Here is a 21,891-nt window from a genome sequence, read left to right on the forward strand (position 1 = left end):
TTGTAAAGTTATCACGCCAAAAGGATAAAAACCTAGACACCTGAAATAGGGAAGTTGCTAATAATTAAAATTGTAGCTATATTACCCTAAGCCCAGTAATTTAAATTTGTCCCCAACTGCATATTTGAGATCTCCATTATATTTTTATGGTATTTTCAATTGTTTAGCAAGTAGTGGTAAAGGAAACACACAATACTTGTTTAAAGATGGAAATTAAATTCCTGACATCTGTAAAATTGGAAAATAATAAAATCCCTATAAATAGTTAATGAATTGTGTTTTACCAGGTGCTGTCTATAGTAAGCCAAGCACAGGTCAGCAAAAAAATGTTAGAGACTTCAAGATGTTTAAAACATAAGAAAAATTAAACTCACTGCTGTTTAGTTCTACTAAAGTAAACTTAGCTGTCACTGCTCTCCTCATTTGAACTATTGCTTTCACTCTCAGGCTGCAGACATGATGACATCAATAAACATACCATCCATGAAACTCTCAACCTCATAGTTGCACTATAGTGATGCTGGCTGCAACTCAGTCTCTGAATGATAATGTCCAGGTACCTCCCGTTGATGAAATTCCCTGTATATGTGGTTGCTGAACACACAAGAAGCATAGGCCTTCAGATGCACAATAAGCAAACTCTAGTAATTATTAAACTTTGAAATTTAATAATGTAAAAGCCTAAATCTAATGATCGGTATATTATTATGTTTTTTTTTTCATTATTTTTTGTATTTTGTATTTACTTGGAATTATTATTTGTAAAACCTACCTCCATTTCATCCTTGGAAGCAGGAGAAGTTGAATTTTAAATAAACAAATCTTTGATAATGAAATGTTCTTTGCATTCATCATAATGACATGTAGTCACCTAAGGTTCATTAAACAGATCTCCCTAACTAAAGCGGGCATAAGGTGGGAGCAGCTGATGAATGCAAGAGCAAGGATCAGAAACAATTTATCTTCATAAATGTTACCCGCTCCTTTCAGTGCCCCATTGAGTTGTGGTGCAATGGACCCAGGAGGAAAAGTGAATGAGGAGAAACAAGGAGCCCTGCAGATTCATTATGGATCTGCTCTGTTCCAAATTTGAAATTAAGATATGCGGTACAGGCTATGTGTATCTATTGTCAAAAGTTGTAGGCTCCATTTAATCAATATTAGTACTTCCTAAATTCCCACTATGCAGTGGGTGAGCTGTCACTAACCAGCATGCGTAGCTGACAACTTTTCCCCCATATAGATATGAGACATAAACGTAAAATGTTTTGGGCCTTTTGTCCATGTTAGCGGACATCAATGCTGCTTACTGCTCCCACTTTATACCTATTTTGGGCAATAATAGAATTTTTGGCTGATGTTTATTCACATTAGTGAGGGTATTAGAGCACAAAACCATTCAAGATATAAATCTAATCTAATCTTAATTGCAGGAAGGGTTAGGGTAAAATTGGGACTGCTTCAGCTTTCACTATTACCAGGAAGCTACCAGAAGATACTTTTGACATTGTATGCTTTTATTGTCCTGTCATTATCCTTCAGCAGCTGAAATCTAAAAGTGAGTTCAGTGAATTAAAGTTGTGCCCCATCATTCTTTGATGCTGGTGTTCTGTACAATGTAAATTGATGAGGCTGGCACGCAGTGTTGAACTCCAGCGTTGTCACGTTGACGCTGTACAAAATAACTTCTGTGTGAAATTGGTTTATTATTGTCCTGCTCCCCTGTGTTATGGTACCGGCCTCATTCGTGGAGTAGGGCGGATATGCTACATTAGCAATTGCAACTGATAAGCAATTGTGCATCCGTTGAAAGGTTTTTAATTATAATTTTTTTCAGATTCAGGCCATGAACTATCCTCATTAGCTTTGGAAAAAGGAGTCATTGTAAGGGTTGAGCTTTCTTCCTGCTTTTGTGCTGGTTACATAATGACCATTGGTAATCAATGACAGCTGTTTGCTTTGATGTTGTGGTATTCTCTCATTAAATTTACAACAATGATAACAAATAGATTTGTTTGATTTAATAGTCTGGATTTTCTGTTTGAAATTTCAATTCTGGCATAAACTATTTAAAACAAATAAAGTTTATTATCAGTGTTATAATAATGCTGAATGGAAAATAATGCTTGTTAGTATTCTAGACTGGAAACTGTAGCCTGAATTGCATGGGTTCCTCTTGTACATCTGCCTTAACCTTGGAAGCTATTTCTGTTGGGCTGTATTATCCAGGCTGGATTGTTTTGGAATTTACTGGGAGACACCATTGAAACTTGTCAAGGTTTTTTTGATAGCAACAAACTCATGACCTTTACCACTTAGAAGGACAAAGATAGCAGATGTGTTGAAGTACCACCTACAAATTCTTCCACCTTGTTGCACATTGTCTCTATCTGCATTCCTTCATTGCCACACAAAAAAATTAGGGCAGGTGTCCAGTCTACCACCACCTGACTCCTTAAAGCCTGTCCACCATCTACAAGGCACAAGTCAGGAAAGTGATGGAGTATTTCCCACCTGTCTGGATGAATGCAGCTCCAACAACACTCAAGAAGCTTGACACCATCTGGGACAAAGCAGCACGCTGACTAGCATCACATCCACTCCCTCCACCACTGGCACTCAGTAACAGTAGTGTATTATCTATAAGAGCACTGCAGGAATTCATCAAAGATCCTTAGGCAGCACCTTCCAAACCCATGAACCTTTCCATCTAGAAGGATAAAGGCACTTTCATGTTCCCCTCCAAGCCACTCACCATCCTGATGTGGAAATATATTGCAGTTCCTTCACTGTTGCTGGGTCAAAATCCTGGAATTTCCTCCCTGATAGCATTGTAAATCAATCTACAGCAAGTGGACTACAGCGGTTCACCACTACATTTTCCAGGGAAACTAGGGATGGGCAATTAATGCTGACCCAGTGAGTGATGCCCATGTCTCACAAAGGATTTTGGAAAAAAGCCATCGACCATATTGAAATACAACATTAAGGGTCAATTGAGTTTGTTACCTATTCAGTTAACCTGGATAAAATGCTGCTCACCCTCTGAATGGGCAGGCTGTTTTTTAAAAAACGATGTGTTTACAGAGGAGTGGGTGAGAAGGAAGGGATAGGTAGGTACTTCAGTGGGGGTATCCTTAATACATTGGGAAAAATCCCCTTCCTTCCTATGCATTTGCTCTCCAAAAGGCAATTCCCTGACCAATTAGCTTATGGAAAGTCATCAACACAGATCTAGCTCCCTCAGAGCCAGTTCTCAGAGTGAACAGGATTTCTGTTACGCCTGTTCTTTTTTTTTGTTTTTTTTTGTTCAGGATGACTGACACTCCTTTTGTTTCTTTTTTTCTATCCGCACTCCCGCCTAACTGCGGTAGTGCTTATTTTTACCCCAGCACCCATGGTGTGTGTGTGCAGGTGTGAGACACAGTGAAAGACACAAGGTGTATGAATCTTTATTCAATTTCCACCACCAGGAAGAAAGGAAACACCCGAGTGGCCAGTGACAAGTACTGCCCTTCACGTCAAAGGGCAATGCTGTGTGATCAAAACAGTGAAGGGGAGGGCAGGGACTAAATCAAAATAGAGTTGGACGGGGAAATAATACACTCCACTCCCTGCGGCGCCCACCTCTCCCTGAAAAACTCCAGGGTGTTGGTGGACACCGCGTGCTCCTTCTCCAAGGACACCCGGGCTCTAACGTATCCGCGGAAGAGGGGCAGGCAGTCGGCCCTAACGACCCCCTCTACAGCCCGCTGCCTGGACCTGTTGATGGCCAGTTTGGCCAGGCCCAGGAGCAGACCCACGAGGAGGTCTTTGGACCTGCCCTCCCTCCTCCGTACCGGGTGCTCGAAGATCAGGAGCATGGGACTGAAGTGCAACCAAAAGCAGAGGAGGAGGTTTTTAAGAAAATCAAAAAGGGAGACTACTGTTCTTATGTGTTAACCAGGGGTTCCTGATTGGGCCAGATTAACAGCCCCAAGCAGTGAGCTCATATTCTATGAGGTCCACCTGGTTGACCTCTTTACAATAACCACATCCTACCCCTTCTGAGTCTGAGGACATAGGCCGGTTGTTTTATTTGTATCTCCTCATGGGCGTTTTAGCACTGGGTCAGGTTCCTCCAACTCTGCTTCCGATATGGGCAGCGTGTAATACTCAGTAATTCATCTCTTATGCTCAGAGTGTCTCAGAAGAAATTCATCCTCTTCTTCAGGCAGCAAAGGTGTTAAGGCGGCAACATCCACTGTGTCTATCTCAGATCCTGAGGTATCTTCAACATTTGACGGAAAGGGAAAAGCCAGGAGTTCTAGGACAATCAGAAAGGCTGCCGAGGAGCCGGGCATGTTTTTCTCCCACATTGCTTGTGAGTTTGCAGCTTTCATATGGTCCAAGTGCTTGTACAGGACCATTGCACCTACCTGAATGTTATAAGTCACCAGACCTGCCTCTTACCCATGCAGGGCCATTCTATGGTTCCTACACCAAACTTCATCCCCTGAATTAAACTGCCTCTCTCGTTTAGCAGAGTCTTGCATCTGGCATTGGTGTTCCTGATGCAGTTCTGCCCTCCTCTATCCCAAGTTTGGGAAGATCAGACTTGACATGGTGCAGAGTCTTCTCCCCATTAGCAACTCTGCTGAAGTTGCATGAGGTGTGGTCCTATAATCAAATAGGAACCAGGGCCACTTGGTGGCTAGTGAAGCTGCAGGCTGGTTCTTGAAGTCTGCCTTCAAAGTTTGGGCTCAGTTGGATTGGCAGGGGTGTCCACATCCATCAGAATACTCTGCAAAGCATATGCTCCACTTGCAAATGACAAAGCCAGTTTGAAGTCCATTTGGGCTTCAGCTAGTCAGTGATTTTGCATGGTAACATCATTAATCACATAATCCAAACTGTCTCGCAACATCTCATTAAGGGTTAACTCAAAGTCACATGCCTCTGCTAGTCATCTTAACCCCATCAAAAATCCCGATATGGATTCCCCTTGTTCTCGAATTGTCAAGTGAAACCAATAGTGTTTCAGAATTAGAGGGGACTTGGGGTCATAAATTCCTTGACTAAATCCACCAACTCTTGAAAGATTTTAGTATCTGGTGCCTCAGGGAAAGTGCGGCTCCTAATAACTGAAAAAGCTGCATCCACCAGCTGTCAGGAGAATTACACATTACTTTCCATCTGCCCCAATGTCGTTTGCCAGGAAAAAAATATTGCATTCTTTCCATATCATGGGCCCTGACTTCAATGGCAGGATTGAACATGTCAAACTTCCCAAATTAGGGAATGATGCCAGAAATACTTCCTCCAACTTAAAGATGACTGTTGCAAGTGAATTTCTTCAAGAGTATGCTTTTCACTCATTGCCATTGAAGTAACTCCACAGAGGCTGGTGTCCTGTCACCAAGAATCCCTTTAGATTCTTGGAGAGTCGTTGACATTGATCCAGCTCCCTCAGAATGAACAGGATGTCTGACTTTTATCTGTCAGCCAGGGCTCCCTGACTGGTCCAGATTAACAGCCCCAATCTATCAGACTTTTGAGTGGATCTTTTTAATGTTAATGTTGATCTCTCTCTGCACCTTCTTGGCAGCTGTCTCCTGCACTCCGTTCAGTTCTTCTGATGTACTCCTATACTACAGTCTGCCTGTAAAGGATATAGGACAACACTTTTCACTGTACCTCAGTACATATGATAAAATAAATAAAATCAAATTAAATCAAATCAATTAGGGAACTCAATTCTTTGAGGTCCCCTTGGCTGAGCTTGTTACAATCATTACTGAATGTATCGTGGTTGGTGAATGACAATGTCAGTTTATTAAAAGAAGGAAAGGTGAAGTAAATCAAAACAGCTATGCATGCTCCACAGTGCGTTCTTCTCATGGTTTATTGATGTGCTGACTAAGCTAGCATTTATTGTCCAATTCAAATTGCCAGCAAAGTAGTGGAGAGCTACCTTCTTGAACTGCTATAGTCCTTGGATGGGAGAAGTCACACCACAAGGCGGTTTGGAAGGCAGTCCCAGAATTTGACCCAATGACGGTTAAGGGTAAAATATTTCAAAACCAGGATGATGTGGAGCTTGGAGGGGAACCTGCTGGTGGTGGTGCTCCCTTTTTGACACAGCATCCTGCTGTATTCAGATGTGCATAACCTGAGGGAAATTCAACATTTGTTGTTACTGTGGAAAGACTTCATATGGCTTCTTCAACAGTTCAGGCAGATTTGCTCTTTGCCTTTTTAAGAATTTTCAGGATGAAAAGGTCTTCCCTTTAATTAAACTCTAAGCTGTCTCTTGAGTTAATTGAGACGATATCCTGGAAAAGAATGACTAAAATTTCCTGGATGTCGAATGTCTGCCCATTCAAATTTTGAAAAGGTCATATGCAAACCAAGTCAATTGCACAGTGTTGTTTAAGTTTGAATTATTTCTTCCTCGCCTGAAAATGACAGAAATGTCAGCAAAAAATACTAGAATCTGAACTGTGAGCATTTTTAAAAAAAAACTGTTTGATGTATATTTGGCACATACGGCACTGCGAAAGACTCCATATTGGCCTTGTCATTGTTTTCTTAATATGGAATCAGTAATGTAAATGCAATTATTTCAACAATCACATACAGGAATAAGCAAAATGGTATTACCCTGGGTAGAGATGTAGCCATTTCCTGGGATTCATTCTTCAATTAGCTATATTCAATTCTATCTATTGCCTGCTTCTCTCCTGTCTCCTTTACTGCCATACCTTTAGATTATTCTCTGGTCCAGGGTCTGAGGCTCCATAACTGTTCACTTTACTTTGCATGCAAAAGCATGAAATTAGTATCCAAACTCACCTTTGTATTGTACAATGACAGGAATGGGAGCAAGTATTTTTCGCCTAGCGAGTCTGCTTCACCATTCAATATCATAATTGCAAAGTGCCAATTCCCATACATGTCGTGTTCCTTTAAACATTGGTATTTATAAATCTGTTCATCTCCACTTTAACCCTACTCAATAACTGAGCTTCCATGGGCTTAAGGGGCAGACTATTCCAACAATTCACAATCTTCTGAGTAAAAGAAAAATTCTCAATCGTGTGAATTCTCCTTTATTTTGACGTTGTTGCCCCCTGCTTCTAGACTCCCCAGCCAAGGGATACATATTACCTGGATCTACCCTGTCTGTCCCTTTAACTGTTTTGTGGGTGTAGAGCAGATCACCTCTAATTCTTCTAAACTCTAGCAAATGCAGGCCAGTTTTCTCAATCTTCCTCAGATAATCTTGTCATCTTGGGAAAACTTCTGATGGAACATGCATTGCATACACTCTGTGGCAATAATATCCTTCCTAAGGGGAATAATACCGTACATAGACTCGGGATGCAGTCATACCAAAGTTCTGTACAATTCAAGCAAGGCTTTGCTAATCTGGTACTTGAACCCGCTTGTAAAGACTTCCATTTACATAGCGACTTCCATGAACACCAGATGCCTCAAAGTGTCAATTTACAGCCAGTGAATTACTTTTAACTGTTGTAATATTGGAATTGTGACAGTTAATATGCACATAGCAAACTCCCACGAACAGATGTGTGATCATGATCATATTTTTTTGTGTGATGTTGATTGAGAAAAGTGATGGGTACAACTCAAGGAATAACTCACTCCCCTGCTCTTCTTTACAATAGTGCACAGGGCCTGGGTTTTGTGCTTAACCTGAAAGCCCGCTCCTCTAATAGTGCCACAGTCTCTCAGTACAGTACTGGAGCATCACCCACGTTTGTCTTGCTGAAGTCCTGGGATAGGCTTGAACTTATAGAATTGTAGCTTAAGAAAAGTGCATTTAACTGAGCCACTGGTGAGACAATGTGCTTTCATGGTCCTGTTACCAGTACTTCTCTCAATATGATCAATCTGTTTCAGCTTCATAAGAAATAAGAGCAGGAATAGGCTATTAAGTCCATCAGGCCTCTTCTGTTATCCAGTAGGATCATGGCTGATCAAATTGTGGTGTTTGCTCCACTTTCCTAACGGTAACTAACAGCCCTTAACTTCCTTTCTGTGAATGATCTGTCAATTTTTTGTCAATCCTGTAGTCAATGACCTGGCCTCCACTGCTTCCTGAGAATTCTCAACAATCTGAGAGAAGAAATTCCTCGTTTCTGTATTAAATGGAAGTTCTCTTATTTTGGAATTGTGTCTCAGTTCTGGAGTTCCCAAAATGAAAGGAAGCATCCACTCAGCATCTTACCTACCAAGTCTTCCCTTAATTTTCCAGAAGGTCACCTGTCATTCTTCCGAACTTCATTAAGTATACTTGCAACCCACTGGGCCAATCCTCATAAGCCAATTTCATTGTCCCAGAAATCAGCGGAATGAGTGTTCTCTGAACTGTTGCTTTTGCAATTATATCCTTATTAAATAAGGTGGCCAAAACCATACACAGTATTCCATGTGTAGTCTTACTGATACCTTGTACAGTTGAAACAACACTGCTTTACTTTTAATCTATATTATCCTTGCAAGAAAGAGGAACATTCTGTTTATCTTCTGAACTATTATCTGCATAAAGATACCTGGTACTCTACAGAATCTTTCTATTTGAATAACATACTGTTTCTGTTCATCCTACCAAATTGAAAAATCTCACATTTTCCCACATTATTCTCTAACTGATCAATTTTGACCAAATCACTTAGTCCGTATATATTCCTCTGCAGACCATTTGTATCCTTCTCACGGCTTGTTCTCATACCAGTTACATATTAGCAAATTTGGCTAAAGTGCAGTCTGTCCCTTCATCAAAGTCATTGATTTAGAATTCCCAACCTTTGATTTGGACTTATTGCCCATTTGATCTGTCCGATCTATATGAGAATAAAATTTGCTCATGATTATTACAGTATCTTTCTTACAATTCACGACTAATTCTTGATTTAAACTGTATCCTACGGTGTAGTACTGCTGGGTATTATAAACCATTCTAATCAGTGACCTCTTTCCTTTAGTATTTCTTAACTCTAGCCAAACTGATTCTACATTTTAATCCATCAAACTAAAATAATTACTCACCATTGTACTGATCTCACTCTTCATTAACAGAGCCACCATGTGAAGTGTCAAATAGCATTGAATATTCAGGTCTCTGCTTCGGTAACATCCTGCCTTGTCTGTGTAGTAGCTCTCATGTTAATTAATAGAAGGCAGTGACACACTAGTATTGTCACTGGGCTTCTAAACCACACGCCCAGGCTAATGCTCTGATGACATAGACTTGAATCAATTATGGCTGGTAGTAACTTTTTAATTCATATGGTAAATATGGAATTTTTGAGAAGCTGGCCTAATGATAACCACACAACAGTTATCAATTGTTGTAAAAAGCAACCTGCTCCACTAATGTCCTTTGCACAAGGAAAATCTGTCATCCTCACTTGGCTTGACCCATGTGTGACAGCAGATTTACAGTAATGTGGTTGACTTCTACCTGCCCTCTAGATAGGTGAAGCAAGGCATTCAGTTCAAGGACAGCTGAGATAGACAACATATGCTGGCCATGCTGGCAAGGCCCACATCCCATGAATAAATAAAACATACAATACTCATTCATATCAACAAGTGCTATCAGTTCAGCTCTCTTGATACAAAATGCTCTGTGCATTCAGATATGGAGCCTCTAATTCTGACTTCACACCATTTTTGTTAAGTCTGACTATCCTGTGGTGCACTGTTAGATTTGATACTCAGATTTGTACTTTTAGATCTGCTGATGGCAAATCTGGGCAACGAAACCTCATCTGGTGCTGATATTGGGACTGTGAAACCGCAATGAAATCTAAACCTTGAGTTCAGTTCAGTTTGGCAAGTGACTAGGTGCCACCTCTACCTACAGAGCCTTTCATTTTTTAAAAAGAATCTTTAATAACTAGACTTCTTTTTGTATCATGTTGAGAAAAGTAACATTGTGTTCTGTAAAAAAAAAGACTGCATCCTTAGGTTACTGATATATACCTCGCAGAAGAATAAAGGACTTTTATTTTCTTTTCAGAGGCGTGGAGCTATCTCATTTGACAATCCTGATCAGAATGCTCCATGTGTTCGCATGCTAGGTAAGATTTTTATTTACAAACTCAGTATGCAGAGTTTAAAATTTAAATCTGGATTGTAATCAGTTCTACTTTTTATTCCAGGGCTGTGGCTGATTATAGAATATTACAGCCTGGCATGTAGAAAAGGCAAAATAGCCAACCTTCCTGCTCTTGATTGCTATCTGATAATCTTTCTTGGAAAGAGTATGTCTGTTTGTCTGTGTCTGATAAGGATACACTTGTCTTGACTATAAGTTTAGAAATTCAGGGCTCACCATGATTTGCTGGGAATCCAATTAACCAGATGTCTTAAACTAGCTCCAGGAACTTTATCATGAATTTCTAATTGATAATAAAATCCAAAGTATTTGACTAATATCTTTCAGGGACGTGGTCCTGGGAGCTTTGTGTGGTTTTTTTGTCTGTAAGACCATAAGACATAAGAACAGGAGTAGGCAGTACAGCCCATCAACTCTGCTAAATAAAAACCGAAAGAACTGCAGCTGCTGTAAATCTGACAAAAACAGAAATTGCTGGAAAAATTTTAGAACTGAGGAACGTCACCAGACCCAAAATGTTGACTTTGATTTCTCTGCACAGATGCTGCCTGACCTGCTGAGCTTTTCCAGCAATTTCTGTTTTTGCATCAAGTCTGCGCCCTCATTCAAATGTGATAGAACATAGAAAAATACAGCGCAGTACAGGCCCTTCAGCCCTCGATGTTGCGCCGACCGAAGCCTACCCAACCTACACTAGCCCAATAACCTCCATATGCCTGTCCAATGCCCGCTTAAATGACCCTAAAGAGGGAGAGTCCACCACTGCTACTGGCAGGGCATTCCATGAACTCACAACCCGCTGAGTAAAAAATCTACCCCTAACATCTGTCCTATACCTACCACCCCTTAATTTAAAGCTGTGTCCCCTAGTAACAGCTGACTCCATACGCGGAAAAAGGTTCTCACTGTCAACCCTATCTAAACCCCTAATCATCTTGTAATCATAGCTGATCTGACCATCTTCTACTCTATATTCCTGCCCTTTCCCTATAACCATTGATTCCTCTAAAGATTAGAAATCGGTCTATTTCAGCCTTGACAACTTAACAACTGAGCCTTGTTGGCCTTTGTGGTAAAGAATTCCACAGATTCATTCCTTCTTATCTCTGTCTTAAATTGGCAACACTTCATTCTGAGATTATGTCAGCTGATCGTGGACTATTCCAGAAGATAAAACTGCTTCTCCACATCTATCCTGTCAAGCCCGCTAAAAATTTTATATGTTTCAATAAGGTCACCTTTCATACTTCTGAGTTCCAATATGGAAAAGCTCCTCAACATTCACTCATAAAAAAAACCCTCCATACCTGTGCTCAACCCTCCTTCGATAGCTCAACTGGTAGAGCGGAGGACTGTAGTGTATCACAAATCTGTCATCCTTAGGTTGTGGGTTCAATACTGGCTCGAAGGAGCCGGAGCTGTTTTTTTTTGTGGGCAGCACGGTGGCTCAGTGGTTAGCACTGCTGCCTCACAGCACCAGGGTCCCAGGTTTGATTCCAGCCTCGGGCGACTATCTGTGTGGAGTTTGCACATTCTCCCAGTGTCTGCGTGGGTTTCCTCCAGGTGCTCCGGTTTCCTCCCACAGTCCAAAGATGTGCTGGTCAGGTGAATTGGCCGTGCTAAATTGCCCATAGTGTTAAGTGCATTAGTCAGAGTGAAATGGAACTGGGTGGGTTACTCTTCGGAGGGTCAATGTGGACTTGTTAGGCCGAAGGGCCTGTTTCCACACTGTAGGGAATCTAATCTAAACCCAGTGAACCTTCTCTGTATAGACCCTAATACTAGTACATCTTTTCGTAGATATGGGACCCAAAACTATTCACAGTAATCCGCTATGGGTTGACTTGCATAGATTTAGCAGGCTTTCCCTAGTTTTAAACCGTATTCCTTTTGCAATGAAGACCAATATGCCATTTGACTACCTTATTACCCACTGAACCTGGATGCTAACTTGTTATAAACGAAGACTCTCAAATTCCTCTGTGGTGTAAATTTTTCGTTTAAATAATATTCAGAAATTCACCTGTAAAGTATTTGACATACAAATTAGTTAATTGACCAGAATAGGTACAGCTGGGGAATGGCAATGGGTTGCAGCTATAGTATGTAGGAATTGGTGAATGTCATTGTAATCCATGGTGATGGCTTTGGTCAAAATTGTTTGCTGCTCAAGGAACATCAGTTTAGAATTGGTGAGCTGGAGTCTGAGCTGTGGACACTGGTACTCATTGTGGAGGGGGAGAGGTACTTGGAGAGTGTGTTTCAGGAGTCAGTTACAACTCTTAGATCAATAACATCAACTTTGATTCTTGGCTAGGTACAGGAGGGTATGACTGTGGGTATGGGGATCTAGAACTTAGCTTTGGAGGAGGCTCAGCCAGTGCCTTAATTATGATTTGGAGATGCCAGTGTTGGACTGGGGTGTACAAAGTTAAAAATCACACAACACCCCCCACAGCACTCCGAAAGCTAGTGTGCTTCCAATTAAACCTGTTGGACTATAACCTGGTATTGTGTGATTTTTAACTTAGTGCCTTAATTAAATAGGGACAAGATTCTTGCTGCTGGTGCGGAGGAGCGCACAGACTGCAATGAGGATGAGCAAACTGATATTAGCAGCATGGTCTGGAGTGCTGTTCAAGTAGGGGAAGAAAAGAGAAAAATAGGAGTAATAGTGGAATAGATACAGCAAAGACAGAGAGTTTCAAAGGCTGTATTGTCTACCTGGTCCAATGGTCCATGACAATTCTTCTGGCCTGGAGTGGAATTTGGAGTAGGAAAGAAGGATCCAGTTGTCATGGTCACTGTAGGTACCAGTGACATAGGTGGACATAGGAGAGAATTTCTGATGAGGGATTATGACCAGCTTGGGGCTTAAGTTAAAAAGCAGAACCACAAAGGTAATAATAATGATTACTACCTGACACATATGCAAATTGGCATAGGGTAAATAAGATTAAAAAGGCAAATGCATGGCTGAAAGTTTAATGCAGGAGAAAGGCTTTCAATTCATGTAACGCTGACACCAGTGAAGGGAAAGATGGAGCTTTGCTAGTGAGGTGTGCTTCACTTGAACCATGCTGATATCAGTGGCCGAGCAAATTACATAACCAGGGTGTAGATGGGGCTTTAAATTAATTTGTGATGGGAGAGAAGGGTTCAATTGAAGGGAAGTTTAGCAAGTCAAAAAGAAGCAAGAGAGCAGAGGTGCAGCGTAGCAAAGAGGTAAACAATTATCAAAGTGTGACAGAAAGGAGTAGAAAATATGCAGAACAGTGCCATAGAAATTCGAAGCAAGGAGAGTAATAATGATGAAAAGTCAAAGCTTAAGGCACTTTATATCAATACACACGATATTTATAAGAAGAGAGGTGATGGAATGGCGAGGGAAGGAAGTCAAGGGTGGAAGTCGTCTATAGACCCTGAAGAGTTACCTCACTATAGGACAAGGTATAAATCAGGAAGTAATGGAAGCAGTAAAAATGGCACTATGATTGTCATGAGTGATTTCAATCTGCATATTGACTGGACGGGATTAGCTGGACAAGGGCAACATGGAAGATGAATTTCTGGAGTATATCAAGGATTGCTTCTTAAAGCAGTATGTTACAGACCTATTGGGGAACAGACTACTTTATATCTAGCAATGTGTAATGAGGTAGGACTCATCAGAGGTCTCATTGTTAGGGATCATCTAGGGGATAGCAATTACAACATAGTAGAATTTCAAATTTAGTTTGAGAGCGAGCAACTCAAATCTCAAGCCAGATATTCTATAATGCTTAACAAAAGTTTATTACTTTCAAAGGGAAGGATTCTATGAGGAGGATGAACTACATGTGATTAACAAAGGTGGTCAAGGAAAGTATCCAATCAAAAACTAAGGCCAGAGGATTGGCTATGTTTTCGGAACCAGTTGCAAACAACAAAAAGATAATGGAGAGGGAGAAAATTGACTATGAAAGTAAATCAGCAAGAAATACAAAAACAGTTTTAAAAAGTGAAAGCTTCTACAGGTATATAAAGCAAAAGAAAATAACTAAAGTAAGGGTGGGACCCTCGAAGGATGCAACTGAGGAATTGATAACAGGGAACAGTGAAGAACACTGTAAAGATCCCAAAGAGAAAAGAGTGCAAATGGGAGAAAAGATTTTGTAACAATGTCTATCACAAGAAATGAAGTATTTGACAAACTAATGGGATTAGAGGCAGAGAAGTCATCAGGACCTGGTGGTTTGCATCCAAGAAAGCTGCAGAAATGCTGAAGGCTTTGTTTAAAATATTCTAGAGCTCACTGGATCCTGGGACAGTTCGCGCAGATTGGAAAATAGCTAATGTGACCCTTTTTTCAAGAAAGGATGGAGACAGAAAGCAGGCAACTATAAGTTGGTTAACCAAATGTCTGACATTGGAAAAAGGCTAAAGTCCATTATTAAACAAGAAATAGCAGGATGTTTAGAAAAGGTTAGTGCATTCAAACAGATCTAACATAGTTTTGTGAAAGGGAAATCATGTTTGGTAATTTGGTTACAGCTCTTTGAGTACAACAAGAAGATTTGGTAAAGGGGAACCAGTAGATATTGTGTATTTGGATTTACAGAAGCCATTCGAGAAGGTGACACATTAAAGGATTATTGCACAAAATAGGAGCTACAGTATTGCTAATATGTATTAGCACAGATGGAGGATTGGTTAACACACACAAGGCAAAGAGTGGGATTAATAGGTCTTTCTCAGGTTGAAAAGAAAAGTTAAGAGTGACGTAACAAAAGGATCAGCCACAGGGTCTCTATAATTTACCATACATGTTGGGGGGGGTGGTGGGGGGGAGGGTGGTCAGAATCTATTATAACCAAATTTACTGATAATATAAAAATAGATGGGAGGATATGTTGTGATTAGGACATAAGGAATCATACAGAGAATATATGTAGGTGGAGCAAAAACTGGCAGGTGGAATTTAATGTAGAAAACTGTAAGGTCATGCACTTTGGTAGGAAGTTTCAAAAGGCAGAGTAATGTTTAAATAGAGAAACGCCAAAATAAAAGTGCAGCACGGAGGGACCTACATGTTGCTGTATGTGAAACACAAAATGTTAGCAAATAGACACAGCAAATAATTAAGAAGGCAAATGGAATTTTAGTTCTTATTGCTAAGAGGTTGGAGTTCAAAAAAGGCAAGTCTTGTTAAAATTGTCTTGGGTGTTATTGAGGCTGCACCTGGTGTCTGGTGACAATTTGGTTCCTGTATTTAAAAAAAGATATACTGGCATAGGAAACTGTTCAAAAGAGATTCAATGGGCTGCTTCCTGGGATGACGTTGTTACTTATCAAGAAACAGCTAAACAGGTTACCCCTTTATTCATTAGACTTTTGAGGAATGAGGAAGGACCTTATTGAAACATATAGGATTCTGATGAACTTTGACAGGTTGGATGTTGAGACGGTGTTTCCTTTAGTAGGAGAATCTCAAACAAGAGGACATAGTCTATTTTCCACCAAGCTGTAAGGCTATGTGCATGCACAGCCACTGCAAGGTCCTGCACATGGTGATCAGCAATGGCACCCCAATCACAGCATTGACTTCTAGTTCTGGAAGTGAACCTCAGAGTCGTGCAGACCCAGAATGAAAATTAAGAGGGAATGCTGGACATAGTTCCAGGATAAGGTGATGCTCATTTTAAATGGAGATATTGGGGAATTTCTTCAGCCAGTGGCCAGCAAATGTCTGGAATGCTGTATTCCAGAGAGTTGGGGAGGCTAGATCATTGAAAGTATCGAAAGGGGAGGTTGATAGAAATACCGGGGAGTTGACTGATATGATGAGCTGACATGTAAGAAGAGTTGAAACCGTGATCTTGTTGAGTATTGGAGGAGGCTTGAGCATCTAAATAACCTACTCCTGTTCCTATTTCTTAAATTCTTTGATTGATTTAGAAATATATATTTTGCATGTTGACTCGGATCTCTGCAGAATGATAAGAAAGGATGTGATAGAGATAAAGTCTGAAGTATTTCAATGGTGTAAATGAAGAGTAAATGTCGATAATGATCCAGTGGAGGGGGCGGGTGTGGGGGGGAATATCTAGAATACACAGATTTAAGCTGTTTAGGAACTGGAAGGACTGAGAGTTATTATACATTCAGAATTTAGGATATGCAATGCATTGTCCAGTAGGGACACAGATTCAATGTAACTTTCAAATAACTTCCACAAGGGAATAGGATACATCCTTAAAGGGGGGCAATTGTCAGGATTTGGAAAATGATTATTTACTGAATTGTTCTTCTAAAGAACTGATCCAGGTTTGTTGGATTGAGTGGCCTTTACCAAGCTGCTCTGGTCTACGACTAAGTGTAATGATGCAAACTAATATGCAGTTTCTAAACTCCCTGTTATGAGAGTCGATTCATATTGCTTGAAATGAAGAAGTATAACTTTTTTTATTCTTCTATATAAATCCCACATATGTCCACATACACCAATTATAAGAAAAGGAGATTAATTTTTTGAATACTACTGTCCACATGCACCAATTATAAGAAAAAAATATTAATTTTTTGAATACTACTTTGGCCAGTAATTTTTCCTTCTTGGAGGCAATAAGGATAAAGTATGAAATGATCAAGATGACTTTCAGTCAGTATCCTGGTAAAAGTAGAGGGGTGTCACTGAACCTGGGCAATTGTCACTAGGACCTTCGCAGATGCAGTCCAAACTGGAATTGTCACAAATTTAGAGGCTTTTCATGAGAACAGCTGCATGAGCTTTTTAGATATCACACTGTACTCTTAAAAAAAGGTTTCTTCAGAAAGACAAAGAATGTTTTGCGTAGCTTCTGTCTTTCAGCAAGCAATATCCTCACTGCATTCCTAACAATACCATGAAGTGTTTGTCAGCCATAAACCCAGGCAGATGATTTCCTGTAAGTCTAGCATTAAACTGAAGACAAGTGACTTTCAGTAAATCCAGCAGTTTCACAGGCTTGGCTGTTTAGTTTGCTTAATGGTTTTGAGAAACAAATTGTCACTATTTACATGATCTGTTTGAAAAAAAGAAGGTTCATATATCTTGTTGTCATGGCAAATAGCCAATCTTCAAAAAAAATTAATAATGAAGTACCTTTAGTACAGAATATCGAGAAATAAGCTATTACAATCTGAGTCATTGTAATTTTGTTTACTAAAGTGTTTGACTATTGAGATTCTGTTTACTTAGATACCATCTTTAAATAATTCATTTCGTGATATGGTTTAATTGCTCATCCAGGATTATAAAAAAAACCTTCAGTGAAGCAAAACCTGTGTTGGACATAATCGGTTTGCTTCAGAGTTTCATCCAGGCATCTACACAGAAAATGCTTGAAACATAACAACTCAGAAATTCCAGCTTCAGAGAGAATTTATCTGGTTTTATATTATGTACTTGGTCAACCTATGTAGGAAACCCTCATTTTAAATAGTCACTTCTGGAAATCACGTCTTAAGTCAAAGTTATTATTTTTGAGGTGCATTTCTCCATTTGTGCAATAGGGATAAGCATTCCCAATCCAAGGTTTACAGCCCTAATGTGTAAGATATACCTTATTTATGCACTCAGTTAATACCTTCATTGCTCAGAGTGAAGAAAAAGTGCTGTTTCAGGTTTTATATATGTAATTCTCAGCTTTTCCTTAAATGCACAGCATGTTTACAGGAAGAGTATGGAGAAAAAGCAGATTGATGCCTGATAATGATGCTGATTTGAAGATGGGTGGTGAGATTCTGTGAGGTTCCTTTGGTTTGGTTCTTGATCCGTACACTCAATAACACTTTCTAACATGCTGCACATTGTACAGATTACCTTGAAGGACTGTCCTTCTCAACCTCTCCCTTTGCCTGAGGCGTGGAGACCCTTGGGTTAAGCCTCCATTGTCTGTAATGAAAGAGCAGCCCTGTGGTGTATTAGGATTGTGGTGTCTTTACATTTACTTTACTTAGTACAGGTAATCTTTCAAGCACTTAAAGGATTAGCACTTTGACCACTGGACTATATCTTAGTTTTTTTCTTCTTCATGGTGGACACAGCCTTTAGCAGAAGCCCAAATAAACTTGAATTGACCACAGTCTTCTCGCCTGTATCATCACCTGGCAGCGCTTGTAATTTCTATTCTGAAGTAATAGTATTCCTCAGCCTTTTGAGAGCAATGGAGCCATTGTCACTTGATGCACATTTGCTGCATCTTGCACTCATACATTACAGAATAAAATAACAAGGCGAAATAAAGCAACACTAGCTAATGTAACTTGACAATTTGCACAATATTACCAGTTGTGTGCCTTCATGACTCTCATTTCACATCGTGCTCAAAAATGCCATTAGGGGAAGAGTTCCAGAACTTTTACCCAGTGATTCTGAAGGAATGTTGATTATATATCCAAATTGGAGTGGTGAATGGATTGGAGGGAAACTTGCAAGTTTTGGTGTTCCCATGTATCTGCTACCTTCATCCTTCCAGATGTTAGTAGTCGTGGGTTTAGAAAGTGTTGTCTGAGGTATCTTGGTGAATTTCTGCAATGCATTTTATAGATGGTACATACTGCTGCTACTCAGCATCAGTGATGGAACGAGTAAATATTTAAATCAAGTGGGTTGCTTTTACCTGAATGGTGTCAAGCCTCTTGAATGTTGTTAGAGCTGCGCTCATCGAGGCAAGTGGGAATGTGCCATCACACTCATGACTTGTGCCTTGTAGAGTTGACAGGTTTTAGGGATCTGGAGTTGAGCTATTTGCTGTAGGATTCCTAGAATCTGACCTGCTGTTGAAGTCACAGTATTTATTTGGCTAGTCCAGTTTAGTTCTGTTCAGTAGTAGCCCCTGGGGTGTTGATAATGCAGGATTCATCGATGCAATGGCATTAAATGTTCATGGTGCAATGGTTCGATTTTCTTTTCTTATCTGGGCTGCACCATTTGGTGCCAGTTTCCTCAGTACATCTCATCTTTGAGCAAGACAGTGGCGGAGTAGCAGGGTTGAGTGCAGGCTCTTGCCCAGGCCCCATCCGCTCCAATCCGCTTTCCTTCCTTCTTTTCTTTTGCTTCAGCTCTTTTTCTTTCTTTTTATTTTCTTTTCTCTCGTTTTTACTTTTCTGTGGCAGGTCAGCATTAGCACGGCAGCAAGAGTGGGTACGTGCAGTGTAGCCGATCTGACTTCTCTCGGTGATTGGAGGCAGCGGTGGTGGCAGTGAGGACATCCTCCCAGCGGCAGTAAAGCTCCGCCAGCGATCGGGGCCAGCGGTGCCAGCCGCAGCAGACTCTTCAAGATGGCGGTGCTGGCGAGTCGACATCTGCTGCCGAAACAGGACTCTCGACGCGACAGTGACCTAGACTGGCAGTGGAGCCAGGGACTCCCGGTTGCAGTTGGCCCAGAGCGGGGACGCTTAGAACTGGCATCACATCATCAGCAGCACATTATGCTCAGAGCAAGGGCTCCTCTCGTCATCGCAGCAGCAGCAAAGCCAGGGATTCCTAGTTGCGGTCTGGAGTGCAGACTTCTGCTTAAGACGAGGAGGCAGCAGCAGCAGAGTTAAGGGCTCCTGGTTGTGGGGGTTCCGAGGCATCAGTGAGGTGGGGCTGGCTGTGAAGCAATGGTACCTGAAGTGGGTCAGCTCCTACCTTGGTGGATCTGACATAGGCAGCAGTGAGGAGGTGGAGGTGGATTGGATTGGAAAGACTGTTATTCTGAGCTTTTTATTTCTTTATCTTACTTATTTATTCCTATGATGCTGGGCTTTTTATTTCTTTATTTTTCTCAAAATATTTTCCAAAGAATTTGTTCTTAAGAATCTGTGCCTCGGAATCTTTGTACCGAAATGGTGCCTTAATATGATGACTTGTAAACTTTTCACTGTACTCATTTGAGTACATTGGACAATAAAGCTACTTTAATTCAGTGCATGATGCATGAAGGAATGGTAAAGGCACCAACGTCAATTTTGACGTATGTTGTTCATACCTTTTAGGATATATCACTTGGATAGAGGTAAAGGCTTCAGTTTTTCTGTCATTCCCCATGTGGTGTGTCAGATTTATGAAACTTTTGGCCGACTGGGGTCTGCAAGCTATAACGTTGCTGTTATTTCTTGGACTTTGTTTCAACCTGGTAAAGCTACAACACAGTAACACGTGTGTACCGCATCATGTTGTGAATGGTGGTGGCTCATTACCAGAGGAGGAGGCTTCACCAGTATCCCTGTCCTTAATGATTGGGAGCCCAAGGCAAAACGACAAGGCTGAAGAGTTTGCAACAAAGAAATGCGGAGTGGATGATCCATCTGGGCCTTTTCCAGTGCTACTCAGCATCACAATGCCATCTTCAATTCACTCCACGTGATATCAATAAATAGTTGAAGGCACTGAATACTTGCAAAGATTATGAGCTGTGACAACATTCTGGCAATAGTATGGAAGACCTGTGCTCCAGAACTTGCTGCACCCTTAGCCAAGCTGTTTCAGTACAGTTGCAACACTAGGGGTCTACCCAACAATGTGGAAAATTGCCCAGGTATGTCCTGTACACACAAAGCAGGACAAATCCAATCCAAGTCTAAGCTTGATCATCAGTAAGGTGATGGAAAGTGTCATCAATGGTGCTATCAAGCAGCATCTGTTCAGCAATAATTTGTTCGGGGGGCTCCCCTGTTTGGGTTCCCACAGGACCACTCACCTTCTGACCTCATTACAGCCTTGGTCTAACCATGGAGAAAAGAACTGAATTCCAGGGGTGAGGTGAGAGTGACAGCCCCTGACATCAAAGCTGCATTTGACGAGGTGTAACATCAGGAAATTCTAGCAAAACTGGAGACAATGGGAATCAGGGGAAAGCTCTCCACTTCTTAGAATCATACCTGGCACTTGGAAGATGGCTGTGGTTGTTGGAGGTCAGTTATCTCAGCTCCAGAACATCCCTGTAGGAGTTCAGCAGGGTAGTGTCTTAAGCCTAATCATCTTAGCTGCTTCATCATTGACCTTCCCTCCATCGTAAGGTCAGAAGCGGAGATGATCACCAATGATTTCACAGCATTTAACACCATTCACATTTCCTCAGATACTGAAGCAGTTCATGTCCAAATGCAGCAAGTTCTGGACAATATCTCGGCTTAGGCTGACGAGTGGCAAGTAATATTCAGGTTCACAAATGCCAAGCAAGTCCATCACCAGTAAAAGACAATTTAGCCATTATCCCTTGATATTCAATGGTATTACCATCACTGAATACCCCACAATCAGTATAGTTCCTGACTTGTTGACAGAGGCAGGGAATGTTGGGTCTGGGAAAGCAGAGAAAGTGTGGAGTGGAGGAAGCAATGAGGCAAATGGGGGTCTGGTGCAGATTGGGAGAAAGATGCAGCATATATAACACGTTGGGTGGAATGGGGATCAGATGCAAAGTGGGGAAAGGGCACATTCCTGACAGTGTCAAGTCAGGGTCTGAGTGATGTATGTGGTCTAGCAGAGATGTGAAGTAGGTAAGGGGCCAGTTTGACAGTTAATCAGCAGTTAGATTATGTATTTAATGACCTCACTTTTTCTGAATAGCTATTTATTTCATTTGAATAGGAGGGCTCTGATTAAACTGAGACTTTCAGACAGTTATTGGTGTAGATGAATTGACCAGCAGAATCTTCAATTTCATGGTCAATTCCTTTGGCATCTGCTATGACGGGAATCTGCTGGGTCTCCATAAGTAACTTCCACCGACACTGGAATAATGACTGGGCAC

General features: G+C 40.9%; 1 protein-coding gene across 1 annotated transcript in view; it reads left to right on the top strand.

Moving 5' to 3' along the window:
* Window positions 1-21,891, top strand: part of LOC140459714 (3',5'-cyclic-AMP phosphodiesterase 7B-like) — a 169,139-nt gene that overhangs the window by 15,417 nt on the left and 131,831 nt on the right. The window contains exon 2 of the mRNA XM_072554155.1: window positions 10,031-10,091. Within this exon, the coding sequence (XP_072410256.1) occupies window positions 10,031-10,091 (61 nt within the window). The remainder of the gene's footprint in view (window positions 1-10,030; window positions 10,092-21,891) is intronic.

The sequence above is a fragment of the Chiloscyllium punctatum genome, chromosome 3, assembly GCF_047496795.1.
Source record: "Chiloscyllium punctatum isolate Juve2018m chromosome 3, sChiPun1.3, whole genome shotgun sequence".
NCBI classification, from domain to species: Eukaryota; Metazoa; Chordata; class Chondrichthyes; order Orectolobiformes; family Hemiscylliidae; genus Chiloscyllium; species Chiloscyllium punctatum.